Below are 15,005 nucleotides of genomic sequence, written 5' to 3' on the forward strand. Positions count from 1 at the left end.
GATACTACAAAGCCATTAAAATGCACACACACAAAAAAATTTGGCCACTTGCACATAAAAACTTGCCATAAAAGGTGAGATGCCCATGGAATCATGCAGGTTATTAAAATGTATCTATAAGATCTACTCTGGGACTTCCCTGGTGGCGCAGTGGTTGGGAGTCCGCCTGCCAATGCAGGGGACACGGGTTCGAGCCTTGGTCCAGGATGATCCCACATGCTGCAGAGCAACTGGGACCATACGCCACAGCTGCTGAGCCTGCACTCTAAAGCCCGCAAGCCACAACTACTGAGCCTGTATGTCACAACTACTGACGCCTGCGTGCCTCGAGCCCAAACTCCGCAACGGGAGGGGCCACAACAGTGAGAAGTCCGTGCACCACAGCAAAGCGTGGCCCCTGCTCGCTGCAACAGAGAAAGCCCCCATGCATCAGTGAAGACTCAAGGCATCCAAAAATAAATTAATTTAAAAAAAAAGATCTACTCTGAAGTCATGTACATGGAAAAAAGGATTTCTACATGATGTGTACATACATATACACATGCATATATAGCAAAGCCTGAGTGAAACCAACAAGCTCAACTCGTTAATTATGAACAACCCTAGATGGATTATACAATACAATGGATTATAGACATGAAAGCGAGGCAACTCCAGTTCCTAATAAGGGAAAGAAGCAGATCAACAATTGTATATGTAAACATGATGAATCGAATTATGAATTATGTATATAAGGTATATATATCTAGGTACAAAGATGTCATGTTCAGAAAATCAGTAATCCGATGGTAAACTAACCTGGTGCTTGAGTTATCTCTAGGAGATAAGGATATAGCAAGGACCATGTTGTATATGAAAAATGTACTTGGCGAATGAATTCAAATATTATGATAAAAGTGACAAAAACCGTAGTAAGTCACCTCTGGGTAAGTGTTCCCTTCTCCCTATATTCAGCCCTTCCCCAGTGGTACCTGATACTCAGTGCTGTCTGCATCTCTGCCCTCTGCATCCACCTGCGGGGACTCCATGCTCTCCTGCTGGCTGTCCTGGGACAGGCGGGCATAGGGTGTACTGCTGCTCTGGGGCACCACATCATCATCTGTGAGGTCAATAGTGAGGTAGGAGCTGGTAGGGGACAGCCATGGCGTGCCTGCAGATGATCCCGTCCGCCGCCTCAGGGACTGTGGACAAAAGGACACATAGCTTGGGCCACAGCAGACCAGGCGGGTGACCAGAGACCAGTGGTACCCCCAATGGCTTCCCAAGCAACCAGAAGTGAAGCAGAGTGAAGACGTTAAGTTAATGAAACAGAGACCACCACCGAGGATGGTTTTCCAGGAACAAGTAAGTGTCCCTTAAGTGGCGAGAGAAAGCAACTTCCTTAAGGACAAGGACAGAATCAAGGACCAAGTCAGGATGATGAGTGATGCTCAGAGAGGGCTCCCTGGTGCCCAGCCTTGCAACAGGAGTCGAGAGTTGCTGTAACCCATGGGGTTGCCTCAAGAGAGTCACTGAAGATACTAAGGAGACAAGACAGTTCTGGTATCAGTGGTTTGAGCTTTTTCCAAGGAGGAGTAAGAACCCAGTCAACAGGGAATTCTTGCATTCCCACCACGGTTCCATCCAGGGATCAGGCCAGGATAGAAGTCATCGGGCTTAGGAAGAGCTTACCCAGCACCCGGGAGAGAAAGGAAAGGTAAGGCCCTGAAAGGGTGATAAGTGTGAAGAAAGGAAGCAGGTTATAACAGCGGCCACTTTCCATGGTGTGGTGAGAGGGGCAGATCTCCCAGTTAGAGACTGGGGGCAGGGGTCTGAGCGTCCGGGGAACCAACCCTGGTAGCTGAGAATTCCACGGGGGACTCGTCCACGTGGTTGCGGCCCTGCCGGCCTCGGGTGGAACGTGGGGAGGGCCTGAGCCTCTCCCGGCTGGAGGTACTGTTGTTATTTCGGGTTCGGACCTGGAAGCAAGAGAGGATAAGCACGAGGCCTTTGGTGAATGGAGGCTGGGGTCTTAGACAGGGGGCCCAGAGGACTGGGCTTGAGATGCAGCCTCAGGCCAACAGAAGTGAACAAGGTGGTCTAGCAGGAAGGGATTCTGGACTGGTCACTTCCCACCCAGAAACTCCCCAGTTTGTGGGATAAGGGATCAGGGTGGCCAGCAGGGCTGCCTGACAATCTACAGCAGGTCCCACTCTGCCTGGCACAGCTGAAACTGGCACCTGCAAATTGAATTGAAAAATAAAATCCAAGTTTACTCTCAACCAAACACTTTTCTTTTCCAAAAGCATTATTACTATTGTTGCATTCCTCCCGAAGGTACTGGATCATCAAGACGGATGAGAAGCCCTTATGCTTCCTTCTCAAAAATGGCATGAACTTGGGTGTTGCAGACCTGTGTTCAAATCCTGCACACAAGAGTTAATGTTTAACCTTGAGTAAACTACCGGCGTCTTCTGTCATCTGTAAAAAAACGGGATGATACACATCACATGGGTGAGATTACCAACTGCACCTGCCATGGTCACCAAGTGTCAGCCTGCTTTCTAACAGGCTGGGTGACCATGAGCAGTAATTGCCTTCCCGTTTCCAGATTTTAAGTCACAGAATCCACCTACAGAAACGACTCCCAAAGGTAACTGGCAGTTGAATCATCCACCTGCAAACTATCACCCTTGGGCACTTCTTAGAGTTCTTCCCAAAAAAGTAGAGAACTGCCATGTGAAAACCTTCACAATGATAATTCATGAGCTTTGCTATCATTTTCCAATTTCAAAACATTTGTTCAAAGTTCCCCCAGGGAGATCCTGGACAAGGTTTTTAATGCAGGCTGATGTGTGGTTGAAGTGCCTTGGCTTAGAGCTGGCACTTACAGCTGGGCTTTCTGGCCGAGTCCTGGTTTCACGGAAGAGTTTTGGCATCACTGGAGTATCGGAGCCATCTCCGTCTTCCCCTTCGCCATCTCCATTGCCCGTCAGATCCTTTACAAATGAAACATTATGAATTTTCGGATGTCATATAACCAAAATAGTTTTAAAATGAAGAGCCAATCATATAGAAAACAATCATAATATTGGTCTGAGTGACTTAAAAAGATTTTCAACCTCATTTGTTCAAAAAATATTTTGCAGTGGCTTACCACATGATCATGAATTCAAGATCATGAATTCAAGAGAAACCTTGGTGGAATTAGAAAACCAAAGAAATGGTGTCAATGCAAAGTGCATCGTGAAGCCTTCCGTGCCCACACCATGGTTAGACTAGCTCACTGTGCGCAGCAGGGAGACCAAGGGAGACCTAATCTCCACAATTAACAGTGTCTGGGAGAAATCACAGGCTCAAGGAAGATGCTTCTTGCTACAGTGACCAAGAAGAAATGGCGCCAATCCTGTGTCAAGTCAAATGGCGCCAATCCTGTGTCAAGTCCCATGTTGCACACCAAACCCAACAAAAACTGAGCATGAGAACCAGAGCAGTGGTGAGTGGCTCGAGGTCTTGCCGGAGTGTTAAGAACTTGACTTTCACTTGCCAACACAAGGCCTCGAGTGAGTCCGTTCCTCTCTTTAAAATTGGTACAGTGGTTCTTCCCTTATAAGGGAAGAACAGGCTTATAATGAGCATCAAATAATGCACGCTTGCCCAAGGCAGGGCACAGAGGAAGTGTTCAGAGACTAAAACAGCTGTTCTGAGCCTCTGATCCAGCACTGTCCCTTCCCAGTTCCCCACACAGCTCTCATTCCTCATCATATGGGTGCCCACTTGTTGTCCTCCATGAGGATAAGAGAAGCTGTATGAGGGTAGGTTTTCATTGGTCCACAACTTTTGTCCATAACTTTGTCCCAATGCCCGACACTGGTTCTTTGAAAAAGTAACCAAATTGATAAAACTAATATGATTAATAGGAAAACAGAAGGCGTAAATGTCAGGAGTGAAAAAAACATGGAAAAACTATAACTTGGAAAAAACTAATCAAGCAGAAACACTGATATTGCAACAAGTGGTAAAAGATTTCAGTGATTGTTGAAAATCCACTAAAACAAACCAGGCAAATTCTTTCCAATGTGAAAAAAAAAATCCTTGAGGTCACATGGCCACACAACCTTGCTATCAAAGAAATAAATCAAAATATATTACAAGAAATAAATCATACATTCATTTTACTCATGAATAGATGCTAAAGTACATCCAATTTAAAACATACCATGAGCAAGTTGGACTCATTCCAGGAATAAAAGGACAGCTTGCTACAGTAGAAATTTATCAATGTAATTGATCATCCAGATTGAGAAAAAAATAATTTCAAAAACTTGGCAAATAACAGCAGCAAATGGCATCCTAAGTGAGGTTGCTGGAAGTCTTTCTTCTGTGTGCCTAGCAATGTTCAAATTCCTCATTCAACAAGTATTTACTGGGTACCAATTTAAGTGGGCCTCAGGTTCCCTATGTGATGCAAACCAAAGAGAATTCCCCTGAATCCCAAAAAGTGAGAGTGGAGCGGGTACCTGAGTATAACTTAGCAGGCTGGAGACCTCCCTCTTAGACAGTCGTGAGCTTGATCTGCGGCCTGTGGAGGAAAGAACCAAAGTCTGTTGAGGAAGGGGCAGCCGCCAGCCTGTCCTGGTCTCTTCTCTGGGCTGTGGCCTGGGGTCTCCCTAAACCCACTGGCATCTTCAGGGGTTAACTCCTAACCCCTCGGGACCCATAGTCCCCTCAACGTATTAGTAAGGAAACAGGACCCAAGGCCTGCGTGAAATATAGGACCTGAAACACTACTGAAGGTACTCCTGACACGTTCCTTCCAGAACTGTGCTGCTCCAGTCAGTGGTCACTAACTCCACTTACATGAGCATTCCAGCGCCTGCCATCGCAGCCACATGAAGTGCTCACATGTGGCTCCTGGCTGTTGGAGTGAACAATGCAGAAAGAGAGCACTTTCACCCTCTGGAAAGTGCTATTGGACAGCGCAATTTGAGTTCTCAATAGCGGGATGGGACAATACAGGGGTTTCCAAACCAGCTGGGCCAGAAAATCTCAGTGGGGAGGATCCCAAGGGATCTGATCTGGGAGCAGCAGAGGGGAAGGGAGGAGAGGGTGGGATGGGCAGCAAGCCTTAGATGCTCCCTGCCTGAGTGTATTTCTTCCCATAAAAATCACAGGCCCAGCTGCTAGGGGAGAGGGGTGCCCCTGTAAAAGGGCGAAAAACCTCAGTCTATCTATGCCGCGACCACCCCCATGTCTGGAAAAGAACAAGGGTCATCGCCTTGGGGTCACTTGCTCAGAGTCCCAGCTGAGGTGACGGGAAAATAGGGAGGCCAGGGGCTCTGCCGCCATCCTCTTCCCTTCCCTAGAGCTTCCCCAGAGCCGTGGTATGAGGCTCTTGCCCCACAACCTGCCTTGAGCCTGCTCGGAGGCTCGTGTGCCAGCTGTGGTCCCCAGTTCCTGCCCACCCGTCCTCCCCACAGGCCAGGCCACCTCTTCCACCTCTGCCACCTCTGATCTCCGGGGTGCTGATAGCCTCCAGGATTGGGGGCGAGGGTGCGTCCTTGGAGTCAGAAGACTGGTCACTGCAGCCCCCGTTGGTGAGGATGGAGTCGTCCCTCCTGCTGGCGTCCTCCTCTCCGTTGAGTTGTCTGGTGTCTCCCTTCATTGTTTCCTGCGCGAGGGCCAGAATGAGGAGGGTAGCAGGGAAGCAAGGGCACAAGGGGGCAGCACGCCCCCAAACCTCCCGCCAATGGCTCCAGGTCCTCAGGCCAAGAGAGGCCCCATGACTTGTCCTCAGGGTGATACTCCCGCCCAAGGACCCCGCCCAGGCTGCCCCCCATAGCCTGCCCCCCTCACCAAACTCGGAGGATCGGGACTTGGTTCCATGTGGCCACTCGACCTGAAGGCTCAGAAGCCAGCACCCAGGACAGAGGAGGGGGCTGGGCCGTGGTATGAGGGAGGCTCAGGCTGCTCTGTGCAATTAGCCGGCCACTTCAAACAATGCCATCTAGGGCCTGCCTGCCCCGGCCTGCCTGCCGCCAGCCTTGGTCCCCTCTGCCCCTGGCCCTCTCTCCCTGCCCAGCCTCTGCAGGGCCTCAGGAAGCCAGTGCATTATTTTCCCTCCTGACCCCTTTGTTTGCTCTCTCCCTTCCCCTCAATCTCCAGGTCCTCTTCCCACCCGCCCCCTCCTCCCCCACAGAACAGCTTCTCTCCTCTCCATGGCAGCACAAGCCCCGCCCCACCCCAACCTCAGGGGCCCATTGGTCTGCTGGCCTGTCGCTCACTCTCCTCCTCCCTTACCAGCTGGGGCTCAGAGTCCCAAGTTCCCAAGAAGGGAAGGGATGGAGGAGACACAGCGGGAAGGACTGGGGCATTTAACAAGGGGCATGGCTCCCCATCTGCTCCAGCCACACCCCACCTCTGGGCCTTTGCCTCCCCACTGCTGCCCACCCTGGTATCCGCACCATCACTAGGCTATTCAGCTAAGACCAGCTCGGGCCAGGTCTTCAGGGAAGGGCCAGGTCTTCAGGGATGCGTTGGAGGGCTGTGCGACCTTCGACCTGGCCCACTGCCTGCGACATGTTGGCCTCAAGAACCTGCACCTTGCTCTCATTTATTCCTCCTAATGTGACTGTGGGCCCATTTTATAGAAAAGGAAAACTGACACACAGACCTGATTGATTAGTCTCCAAAGTCAAAAAATCACATGTAATAGACCTGAAACATTGTTAATCAACTATACTCCAATATAAAATAAAAATTTTTTTAAGAAACCACATGTAATCAGAAGGGTGAGGCCCCCAGGCTCCCATTCCTTTGTTTACCCCAAACAGCTCCAGTATTTGGTGCCACACTGTCCTGTCCTGGAACCCTGCTTGGGAAGTTTCCCCAGCAAATGGCTGCCTATGGGGGCTGATCACTGCCAGCCCCTATTCCCCATCTTGGAGACTCACCACATGGTGCCTGATGACCAAGCTAGCCTCCAGGGTACCTTCCAGATGTATCGTCTAGGCTGCAAGCTTGCAGTGGTGACGCTGGCACCATACCCACCAGGGGGCGCTGTGGGGCTCACTGATGAGGCCTGCAGTGCCCCACTGCGGATTTGCGATGTCACGTGGGTTCTCAATTCTGTCCTCTGCACCGGTCCATCCCCCAGGTGTGGGTGTGGGGCAACTAGACCTCTGCTAGTCCCCATATGGACCAGGGACCAGGGAATCACCCCGGAGCTGGTTAGAACTGCAGAATCTCACCCACCTACTAAATCATGATCAACATTTTCACAGGATCCCTGGGTGATCAATATGCACGTTAAAGAAACACTGCCTTGGGAATTCCCTGGCAGTCCCGTGGTTAGGACTCAGCGCTTTCACTGCGGGACCCTGGGTTCGATCCCTGGTGGGGGAACTAAGATCCCGCAAGCCACTCACGAAGCCGCCAACAAAAAAAAAAAAAAAAAGAAAAGAAACACTGCCTGGGTCACAAATGTATACACTGATATAGTTAACCACCCCATGTGGCCCAGGGTATGTATGCAGGTTCACAGTTCCTGGTGTTTTCTCTCAACACATGTTAAGGATTCTCACCAGCCCCAGGGAAAAGGAGGAGCGCCTGACCCAGCTACTTCTCGGCCCCTTTCAGTCTTAAGCCCTGACCCGGAAGAACAGGTTGTCTGACCTATGGCCAGTTCCTGTGAGTCCAAGTGGCCAGTATCCCAGGAAATCTGCTGGAGTGTGGTTCAAAGTAATGATTAATTTCCAGCGTTTCGCCTCAGGCCAAACCAGTGAACTAAATAACTTGGGTGGCCTGGCAGGGGGTGGGAGCCTGGGCCATGGGGTACAAGTTACCAGGAGGGTCCAAGGGGAGCTCTGTGAAGGGGGGAGGGGCAGACAGGGCTTCTAGTGAGGAGCTGGTATCAGGTCAGAGGCTGAAATCAAGGGACAAGACTTCCCTCTCATCTGGGACCCAGGATTCCCTCAGACAGCCCCCAACTGGATCAATGGGAGTCTCCCTCCTAGACAGACCCATTTGGGGCCTGCAGCCTGGAGCTGACAATGATTAACTATGACTAACCACCCTCAGGCTTCCCCAGGGCCTCAGCAGTGCTAACTTGTCCACCAGCCTGCCAAGAGGGATGGACAAGTGAGCAGAGCTCCTTGCCAAAGCCAGATCTCAACATTCAGGAAAAATCCTGCCCCTAGAACCAAACCCATGGGCACTGGAGGAAGACTCAGGAAAGGAAACTAACCAGCTGTGTCACCAGCTACCTGGGTGCCCTGGGGTGAGCTGGGCATGTAAAATAATTACTTCTAGTGGCATAATTCAATGTGATTTCATTAAAAATTCCTTCCCTGTAGTTTTCATTACCCTGGATTTGCAATGACATTACCACACACACCAGCGTCCAGAACCGGCATGATTGAAAGATGCCCAGCTCGGTTTCTCTCCCATCCAGGTTATATACAAGGCCAAAGAGATCCAGCTCCAGGCGTGTGCTGCTGCTGGTCCTCAGCCTGGAAGCCCTCCCCATCTCCCTATCACATACTCAGATTTCAAAAACCACAGTTCAAAAGCCAGGAAGGGTTCTCTCATAGGCCTCTGCTTCAAAAAGTGATAATCTGGCCCTCTCCATGTAGATATACAAATCCTCTCACCTGATCATTTTTTTCAGCGTTTACTACTATATGCCAGGCACCTTTTTGTGCTTTACCTGTATTAATTCATGCAATCCTTACATGAGGTTCCTATTATTACCCCTGTATAACAGATGGGCGAACTGAGGTCAGGCAACATAATACATACTTGACTGGTGAGATTTGTTTAAAGGTGCTCGGAGTCCAGGGAAATTAAATAAGAACACACGAATTTTAACTACATGCTCTTGGCAACAGGAAGAAATTAGCGCCAGGCATTGGTTTGTAATGGTAGATACAAATCTCCCTCATGAAGCCGTTTGGCTTGCAATGAGTCAAAATTGGCATTTCCCAGATAACATGGCCAACACAAGTCAGCTGCTTCATCTAGACCGATGGTTCCAGCGCTGGAGGATAAACTGGCAGAATTACCTCCCTGACAGAGGTGGCGCCTTCCTAAGGGATTTTTCAGAGGGGCTCACATACCAGCTTCAGGACAGCCTTGCCACTTGGCTGTTCTATCAGTTCCCAGGCCCCTACTGTAAGCTTAAAGGCAGTACAAACCTCTAACCCCTACCCCATCCTGAGGCAAGTCCTCTCATCAACCTGCTGTCAACAGGCTCAGATGAATTAAGTCACCCAGCAAAGTGGCAGCACCAAATTCATGCCCAGGCAGCCCTGGGCACGTGCCTGTAACTGCTGTGCCCGAGACACGCTATGAACAGTGCACCATCTATCCCAGGGGCTACAGGAGCCCTATGGCTGAGGGACATGATACACCAGCTGAGCGTTCACCTTCACAGGCGGTAGTGGTCCATCCTCGTGATGCAGGTGAACTCTGACCCTTTCCCAGAGGCTGGGGTCCAGCACGTGACTTGGGGGTGAGCAGCAGTGCTGGGTGGGCTCACTAGCAAGGCTCCCCCTGCAAGGCCCTGCCTCATTAGTGCAGGGTGCTTGTGTCCCGACTGAACCAGGTCAGACATGTCCAAATGCAATGTGGCAGACAGAAGGGTGGGTGGCACCCCTAATTAGACTCAGGGAGGAGGCCCAGGGACTCCCCAACCCAGCTATAAAGCTGAGAAGTGATGTCACTCACTTCTTCCAGGCTGGCACCAACAGCAGAACTATTTCCCTGGCACCTTGTAAATGTTAACGCATTAATTAAACTCACAGTGCAGGAAGTGGCGGATGGTGGGCATGATGGCAAAGTGGTGGAAGGGGGGAGGCCACTTGGACATCCCTGCCCATGGTTAGTCCACCCAGGGCTTAGAGATTTGGTGAAGTAAAAAGGGAGAGGTTGAAAGATAATCCCACCTCCCCCGTTTAAAAAATTCCTTCTCAGCCTGTGGGAGGGATATCTTGACTCCTGACTCCTGCCCTTATTAAACTACTCAAGCCTTTCTTAGCTGTTCCCCAAAAATAGCTGAGATGGAGCAATCAATATGCACCTCATAAAAAGAGCTACTCTTATGATCCCCATTTTGCAGATGAGTAAACAAGCTCAGAGGAAACAGATCAGCAGATTCCTTGCTGAGGCTTCCAGAGTGACTAAGTGATGGAGATTGAGGCTTTAGTCCAGAAGTCAGGTCTTACACACATTTTAAAACGATGAAGCAAGCATAGTTATAAAAGGTAAGCCCTGGAGGGACAGCTCACCCAGGTGAGTGGAGAGGGAGGCAGCCAGGCAGCAGGGACAGTACCAAGTCAAGGAGGCCAGAAACAGGCTGCCCACCTGGCTGCACACGGAGCACAGGGTCCCAGTTCAGTGCCTTTGCCTGATCAGGGATCTCCACTAAATTCCCTAAGAGATCAGATTCACAGGAAAGTGGGAAGAAAAAGTCCTCACTGTCTTCCTCAAGCCCCAGCTTTATAGTCTGTGAAATGAAGTGACCCCACCGAATTCCTAGGTGGTTGGTGCTACAGATCCCAAAGTAGATGACAAAACCTTAAAACCTGGAGATTACGCTTTCTCGCCAGACTTCCCAGTTCTGCCTCACAAAGGGAAGCATCCCTTCATCCACGATGATTCCGAAGTCTGGAGAATTGTTCAGTGCCTCTGGGTCATGGCTACATGCACCACTGTCATTGTACAGTGATAGCTGGTCCTTGGCATATTTATCAGAATCATCATAAGAATTGATCCCAGCAGGGGTCAAATTGGATAAGTAAAAAAGTTGACTATGAGGATGTTCCTTGCAGCATTGCTCATTAATAGCAAACTACTAACAAATACCTGGATGTTTGTCAATGGATTGTGGTAAAATCATATATCATTACCTTTTAGATAATTCACAGGAAAACCTAGGAACGTACAGAAAGATCTGAAATGATATGGCAACTTAAACTGGAGTTTAGAGTCAAACTTTTTACCCTATGTAAACAAAATGCAAGCAAACAGCCCCCTTCCCCTACAAGTTATTTGGGAAGCCCTAGGAAGGACGTGCAGATGTGGACAGGGAAGCCACAGGTCACCCAGAATGACAGGTGGGGCATGATGAGACGCAGAGGATTCTGGGAGCTGCCATGCCCACTCCTGTGGCCTTGTCCTCCTTGGCAAAACCAGAGCCAAAGCACCCTCTGTTCTCTTCCCAAGGGGTAAGGGAAGAAAGGAGATCACTATTCTGAAAAACTACCCCCTCAGTTCTGCCCCTCACAGCAGGCTGCACCTGTTGCTTCAGCCTAGTCTTAAATCTCAGCCCATCTACATACCAATGCCATGGGGATATTGATTCAGCCTTGAAAATGGCAATCTGACAGTATGATCTCACATGCCAAGTGTCTGCATCCCGTTACACAGGATTCTACTGCGAGGAATTGACTCAGCGCAAAGCTCTCACCAAAACCTGTGAGCAGGATTGGCACTGCCTTTCTTTGCTGTAGCAAAAGCTGCAAACAAATGATCAATAGGAGACTGACTAAATTATAAGCAGCCACACCAGGGAGACCACTGAGAAGCAAAGAATGGGGCAACTGTTGCTAGATGAAGCCATGTAAAGTGAAAGTCTGCTCAACAATACAATCCCATTTGTTAATTCATTACTATGTGCATTAAGCAAAGTTCCTCCAGCATTTTTCCTCTAACTGTAAAAAGTTAGGTATCTCAGGAAGGTAGCTTGTGGGGGAATGGACAACCGTATCCCCATGTTACTTTCACAATCAGAAAGTCAACTTTAAAATGTCACTGTCCAAGAAACATTTCTTCCTTTGAAAATGTTCAAGTTTAGTTAACCTGAAGTTATTTGTATATGGTTTGAGGTAGGGATCTCAATTTTCCCTACAAGGAAAGCCAGACACATATAATAACTAGTATGTCCCAACTCCACCTCTTTTATAAAGTTCCTGTATATAAATGGGATCTCTCTGGGTCCACTCCTCTTTTTGGTATTTACCCCTTGCAAGTTCTTTTAATTGTGGTAGCTTTATAATAAATGCTCATACCTGCTAGGACAAGCCTGCCAACCTTATTGAGAAATTTCACTGATTTTCTCCTTAAAGGTCTTGAACATCCCTTAGTTTGGGTTTTCTTTTTTTTTTTTTTTTTTTTTTTTGCTGTATGTGGGCCTCTCACTGTTGTGGCCTCTCCCGTTGTGGAGCACAGGCTCCGGATGCGCAGGCTCAGCGGTCATGGCTCAGGGGCCCAGCTGCTCCGCGGCATGTGGGATCCTCCCAGACCAGGGCAAGAACCCGTGTCCCCTGCATCGGCAGGCGGACTCTCAACCACTGCGCCACCAGGGAAGCCCCAGTTTGGGTTTTCTTGTTTCTAGTTCCCTCTTCTGGTTCTTAGATTTCTTTTCTAGGGAGCTTAGCACTGCACATTAGACATCATTCCTAGTTGTTTCCTTGAGAGGACTTACAGATTAATCAGAAAATTAGTCCTTGAGCATTACTTATTTTTTTAAAAGACAAAAAAGAAAAACTAGGTACAATGTATGAGGGAAGTGGGGAAAGTGATGAAAAGGTATGAACTTCCAGTTATAACTAAGTCCCTATGTTATGTCCCTATGTATGTTACTATGTATGTAACTAAGTCCCTATGCATGTTACTATGGGATGTAACATACAGCACGGTGGCTGTAGTTAACAAAATTGTATTGTATCTTTGAAAGTTGTTGAAGGTAGATCTTAAAAGTTCCCATCACGGGAATTCCCTGGTGGTCCAGTGGTTAGGACTCGGGGCTTTCACTGTGGGGGCCCGGGGTTCAATCCCTGGTCGGGGAACTAAGATCCTGCAAGCCACACAGCGAGGTCAAAAAAAAAAAAAAGTTCTTTTTTCACAAGACAAAAAGTTGTAACTATATGAGGTTAAAATGGAATTGCATACTAAATTGGCTTTTTTATAAAAGCCCATGATATCTCACATAAACGGCTTTTTGAAAAACTAGCCACAGTTACCTGGTAGGGGTTTGGGCCTGCCCACCTCAACGCAGTGGTGAATCAGGCCTGCAGACAAAGCAGTCAGCAGACAGGTAACTCCAGAGCACCTTAACCCCGCTGCATCCTGCCAGTTCTGTAGGTCTAAGCCAGGTGGAGGAGGCAAAGGGCTCAGAAATTTCACAGCATTTCAATGCAGATTCCACTCCCTGCTAGCTGTGTGGCCTTAGGTAAGGGTGACAATATTTAATATTGAGCAGTTACTCTGTACTGCGCTTTCAGCCCAACACACATAACATCTTAGGACAGATCAGGACCCTGGAAAAGGCCACTCTTATCCATTCAGATAAGAGTTCCTGCTATGCTTCAGGAACCATGTTCATTCAGCAGGAGCATCAAAGGCAGGCAAGGGCCAGCCAGTCCCTGCCCTCATGGGGTTGAGGTTAGGAATTGGGGGGTAGGGAGGGCCAGGGGACAGTGGAGATAACAAGGTAGGCTCATCTCCAAAACCTGTTTTGCTCTTACACTACAGAGGACAAGATTTCACCCACACCTCTATGTACATTTGCTCAGAATTTTCCAAATCCTATCATCCTGCCTCCCATATAACCCAGAACAACCCGGAAAATCCCTGCGGACAGCACCTGCCTGTTCAGGCATCTCGACTACCACTGCATTTCTCACCGTGTCCCAGGTGAGGTCTCCTGCTCACCTGCGGTGTCCCATCTGGGTTTCAGTGCCGCAGCTACAGGACACTCAGGCTTGACGGAGGCCTGCTTTTGCTGCTTTACTCAAGTTGCACAGCACACATTCATGGAGCCAGGACGTCAGGGGCCCCAGCACTGTGCTGAGGAATGGGAACACTGACAAAGAAGGCATCATCCCTTCTCCAGGAGCTGAAGTGCAGTGGAAGGCCCTGGCTCTGGCCCCAGCATGCCACCATTTGCTACAGGAAGCAAACGCAACGGGAAATAAATGCTGCTTAGGAAGTGCAGTTAACCTCAGAAGGTGGGGCTGCAGGGAGGGATGGAAGAGAAACAGGTAGGCAACCAATTCTCCACCCCGGGTTGCAACACAGGAGACCTGATCAGGGGGAAGAGATTAACACCAAACTGAGAACTCACCGGTACCTTTTTCTCACAGCCAGGCCTGTACATCTCTCTGGGCAGCGCACTAAAGATTCCTCTGCTCCGGGGAATAAGACAAACCAATATATCAGAGAACTTCCTTCAGATTTTGGGAGACCCAAAGACATGTTCAAGTCCCTGTCCCACAAAGAAACCCTCCAGTTTAAGTCCCACAGATAATTTCAGTCTCTCTCAAATATGGAGATAAGTTTCAAAACTTAAATATGAGAAATGAAAATGGTAAAAACAAACAAACAAAAAGACATACTCAGAAACATTGGAAGGGGCACTAAAAGCTAAGTGAAGATTCTCAAGGAGATGAGGGATGTGTCCAAAAAACAAGATGAAGACATCATTACAAATGGAATTTGTAGGACAAGAACCCTTCAAAACATAAAAGCTGAGGACACCAGAAAGCAGAACTTAAGGACAAATGGCCAAAATTCTACCAGGCCAGGAGGCACCACATCTGATAAGTAAGAGTTATAGAAAGAGTAGAAAAAAACAAGGGATGTAATGGCTCAAGGAAATTTATTCCCTCAACTTCGGGAGAGGAGTCCCCAAAGATGTTGGGCCCACTCCTCCCGTTATCTCCTCCTCCCACACACCTGGTCAGCATCAACCTGTCCCCAAAAGGAAATTTGTTGGTCAAGAACATTTCCCCAGGGATCCCTCACACCCATCAATTATCAGTCATTTCTGAAAATGCACTTCTAACTTCCTGCTCATCACAATCTTTCAATAGCTAATTCCATCTGCTTGGGAAGCCGGCCCCAAAGGTGACCACAGTGCCCTCGGGCACCTTCCCCAATTGAGCACCTTTTCTCACCACTCTGTACTTTCTTTGCGTTTCTCATCCCTTCACTAAGGAAGGGCTGCTGGTCCTCTCTACGCTTTT

At 48.8% G+C, this 15,005-nt stretch overlaps 1 protein-coding gene across 4 annotated transcripts in view; it reads right to left on the reverse strand.

Moving 5' to 3' along the window:
- DNMT3B (DNA methyltransferase 3 beta) overlaps nucleotides 1-15,005 on the reverse strand; it is a 35,639-nt gene that overhangs the window by 16,969 nt on the left and 3,665 nt on the right. For 2 of the 4 annotated variants that reach the window (XM_060119867.1, XM_060119866.1), the window contains exons 1-6: nucleotides 5,836-5,865; nucleotides 5,488-5,650; nucleotides 4,500-4,561; nucleotides 2,871-2,978; nucleotides 1,833-1,958; nucleotides 972-1,181 (exon numbers count right to left, since the gene is read on the reverse strand). In XM_060119867.1, the coding sequence (XP_059975850.1) occupies nucleotides 972-1,181; nucleotides 1,833-1,958; nucleotides 2,871-2,978; nucleotides 4,500-4,561; nucleotides 5,488-5,650; nucleotides 5,836-5,865 (699 nt within the window). Of the gene's footprint in view, nucleotides 1-971; nucleotides 1,182-1,832; nucleotides 1,959-2,870; nucleotides 2,979-4,499; nucleotides 4,562-5,487; nucleotides 5,651-5,835; nucleotides 5,866-15,005 lie in introns of those variants that run through there. The other 2 variants (XM_060119865.1, XM_060119868.1) reach the window with 2 other exon arrangements.

Source organism: Mesoplodon densirostris, chromosome 16, assembly GCF_025265405.1.
Source record: "Mesoplodon densirostris isolate mMesDen1 chromosome 16, mMesDen1 primary haplotype, whole genome shotgun sequence".
Classification (NCBI taxonomy): Eukaryota; Metazoa; Chordata; class Mammalia; order Artiodactyla; family Ziphiidae; genus Mesoplodon; species Mesoplodon densirostris.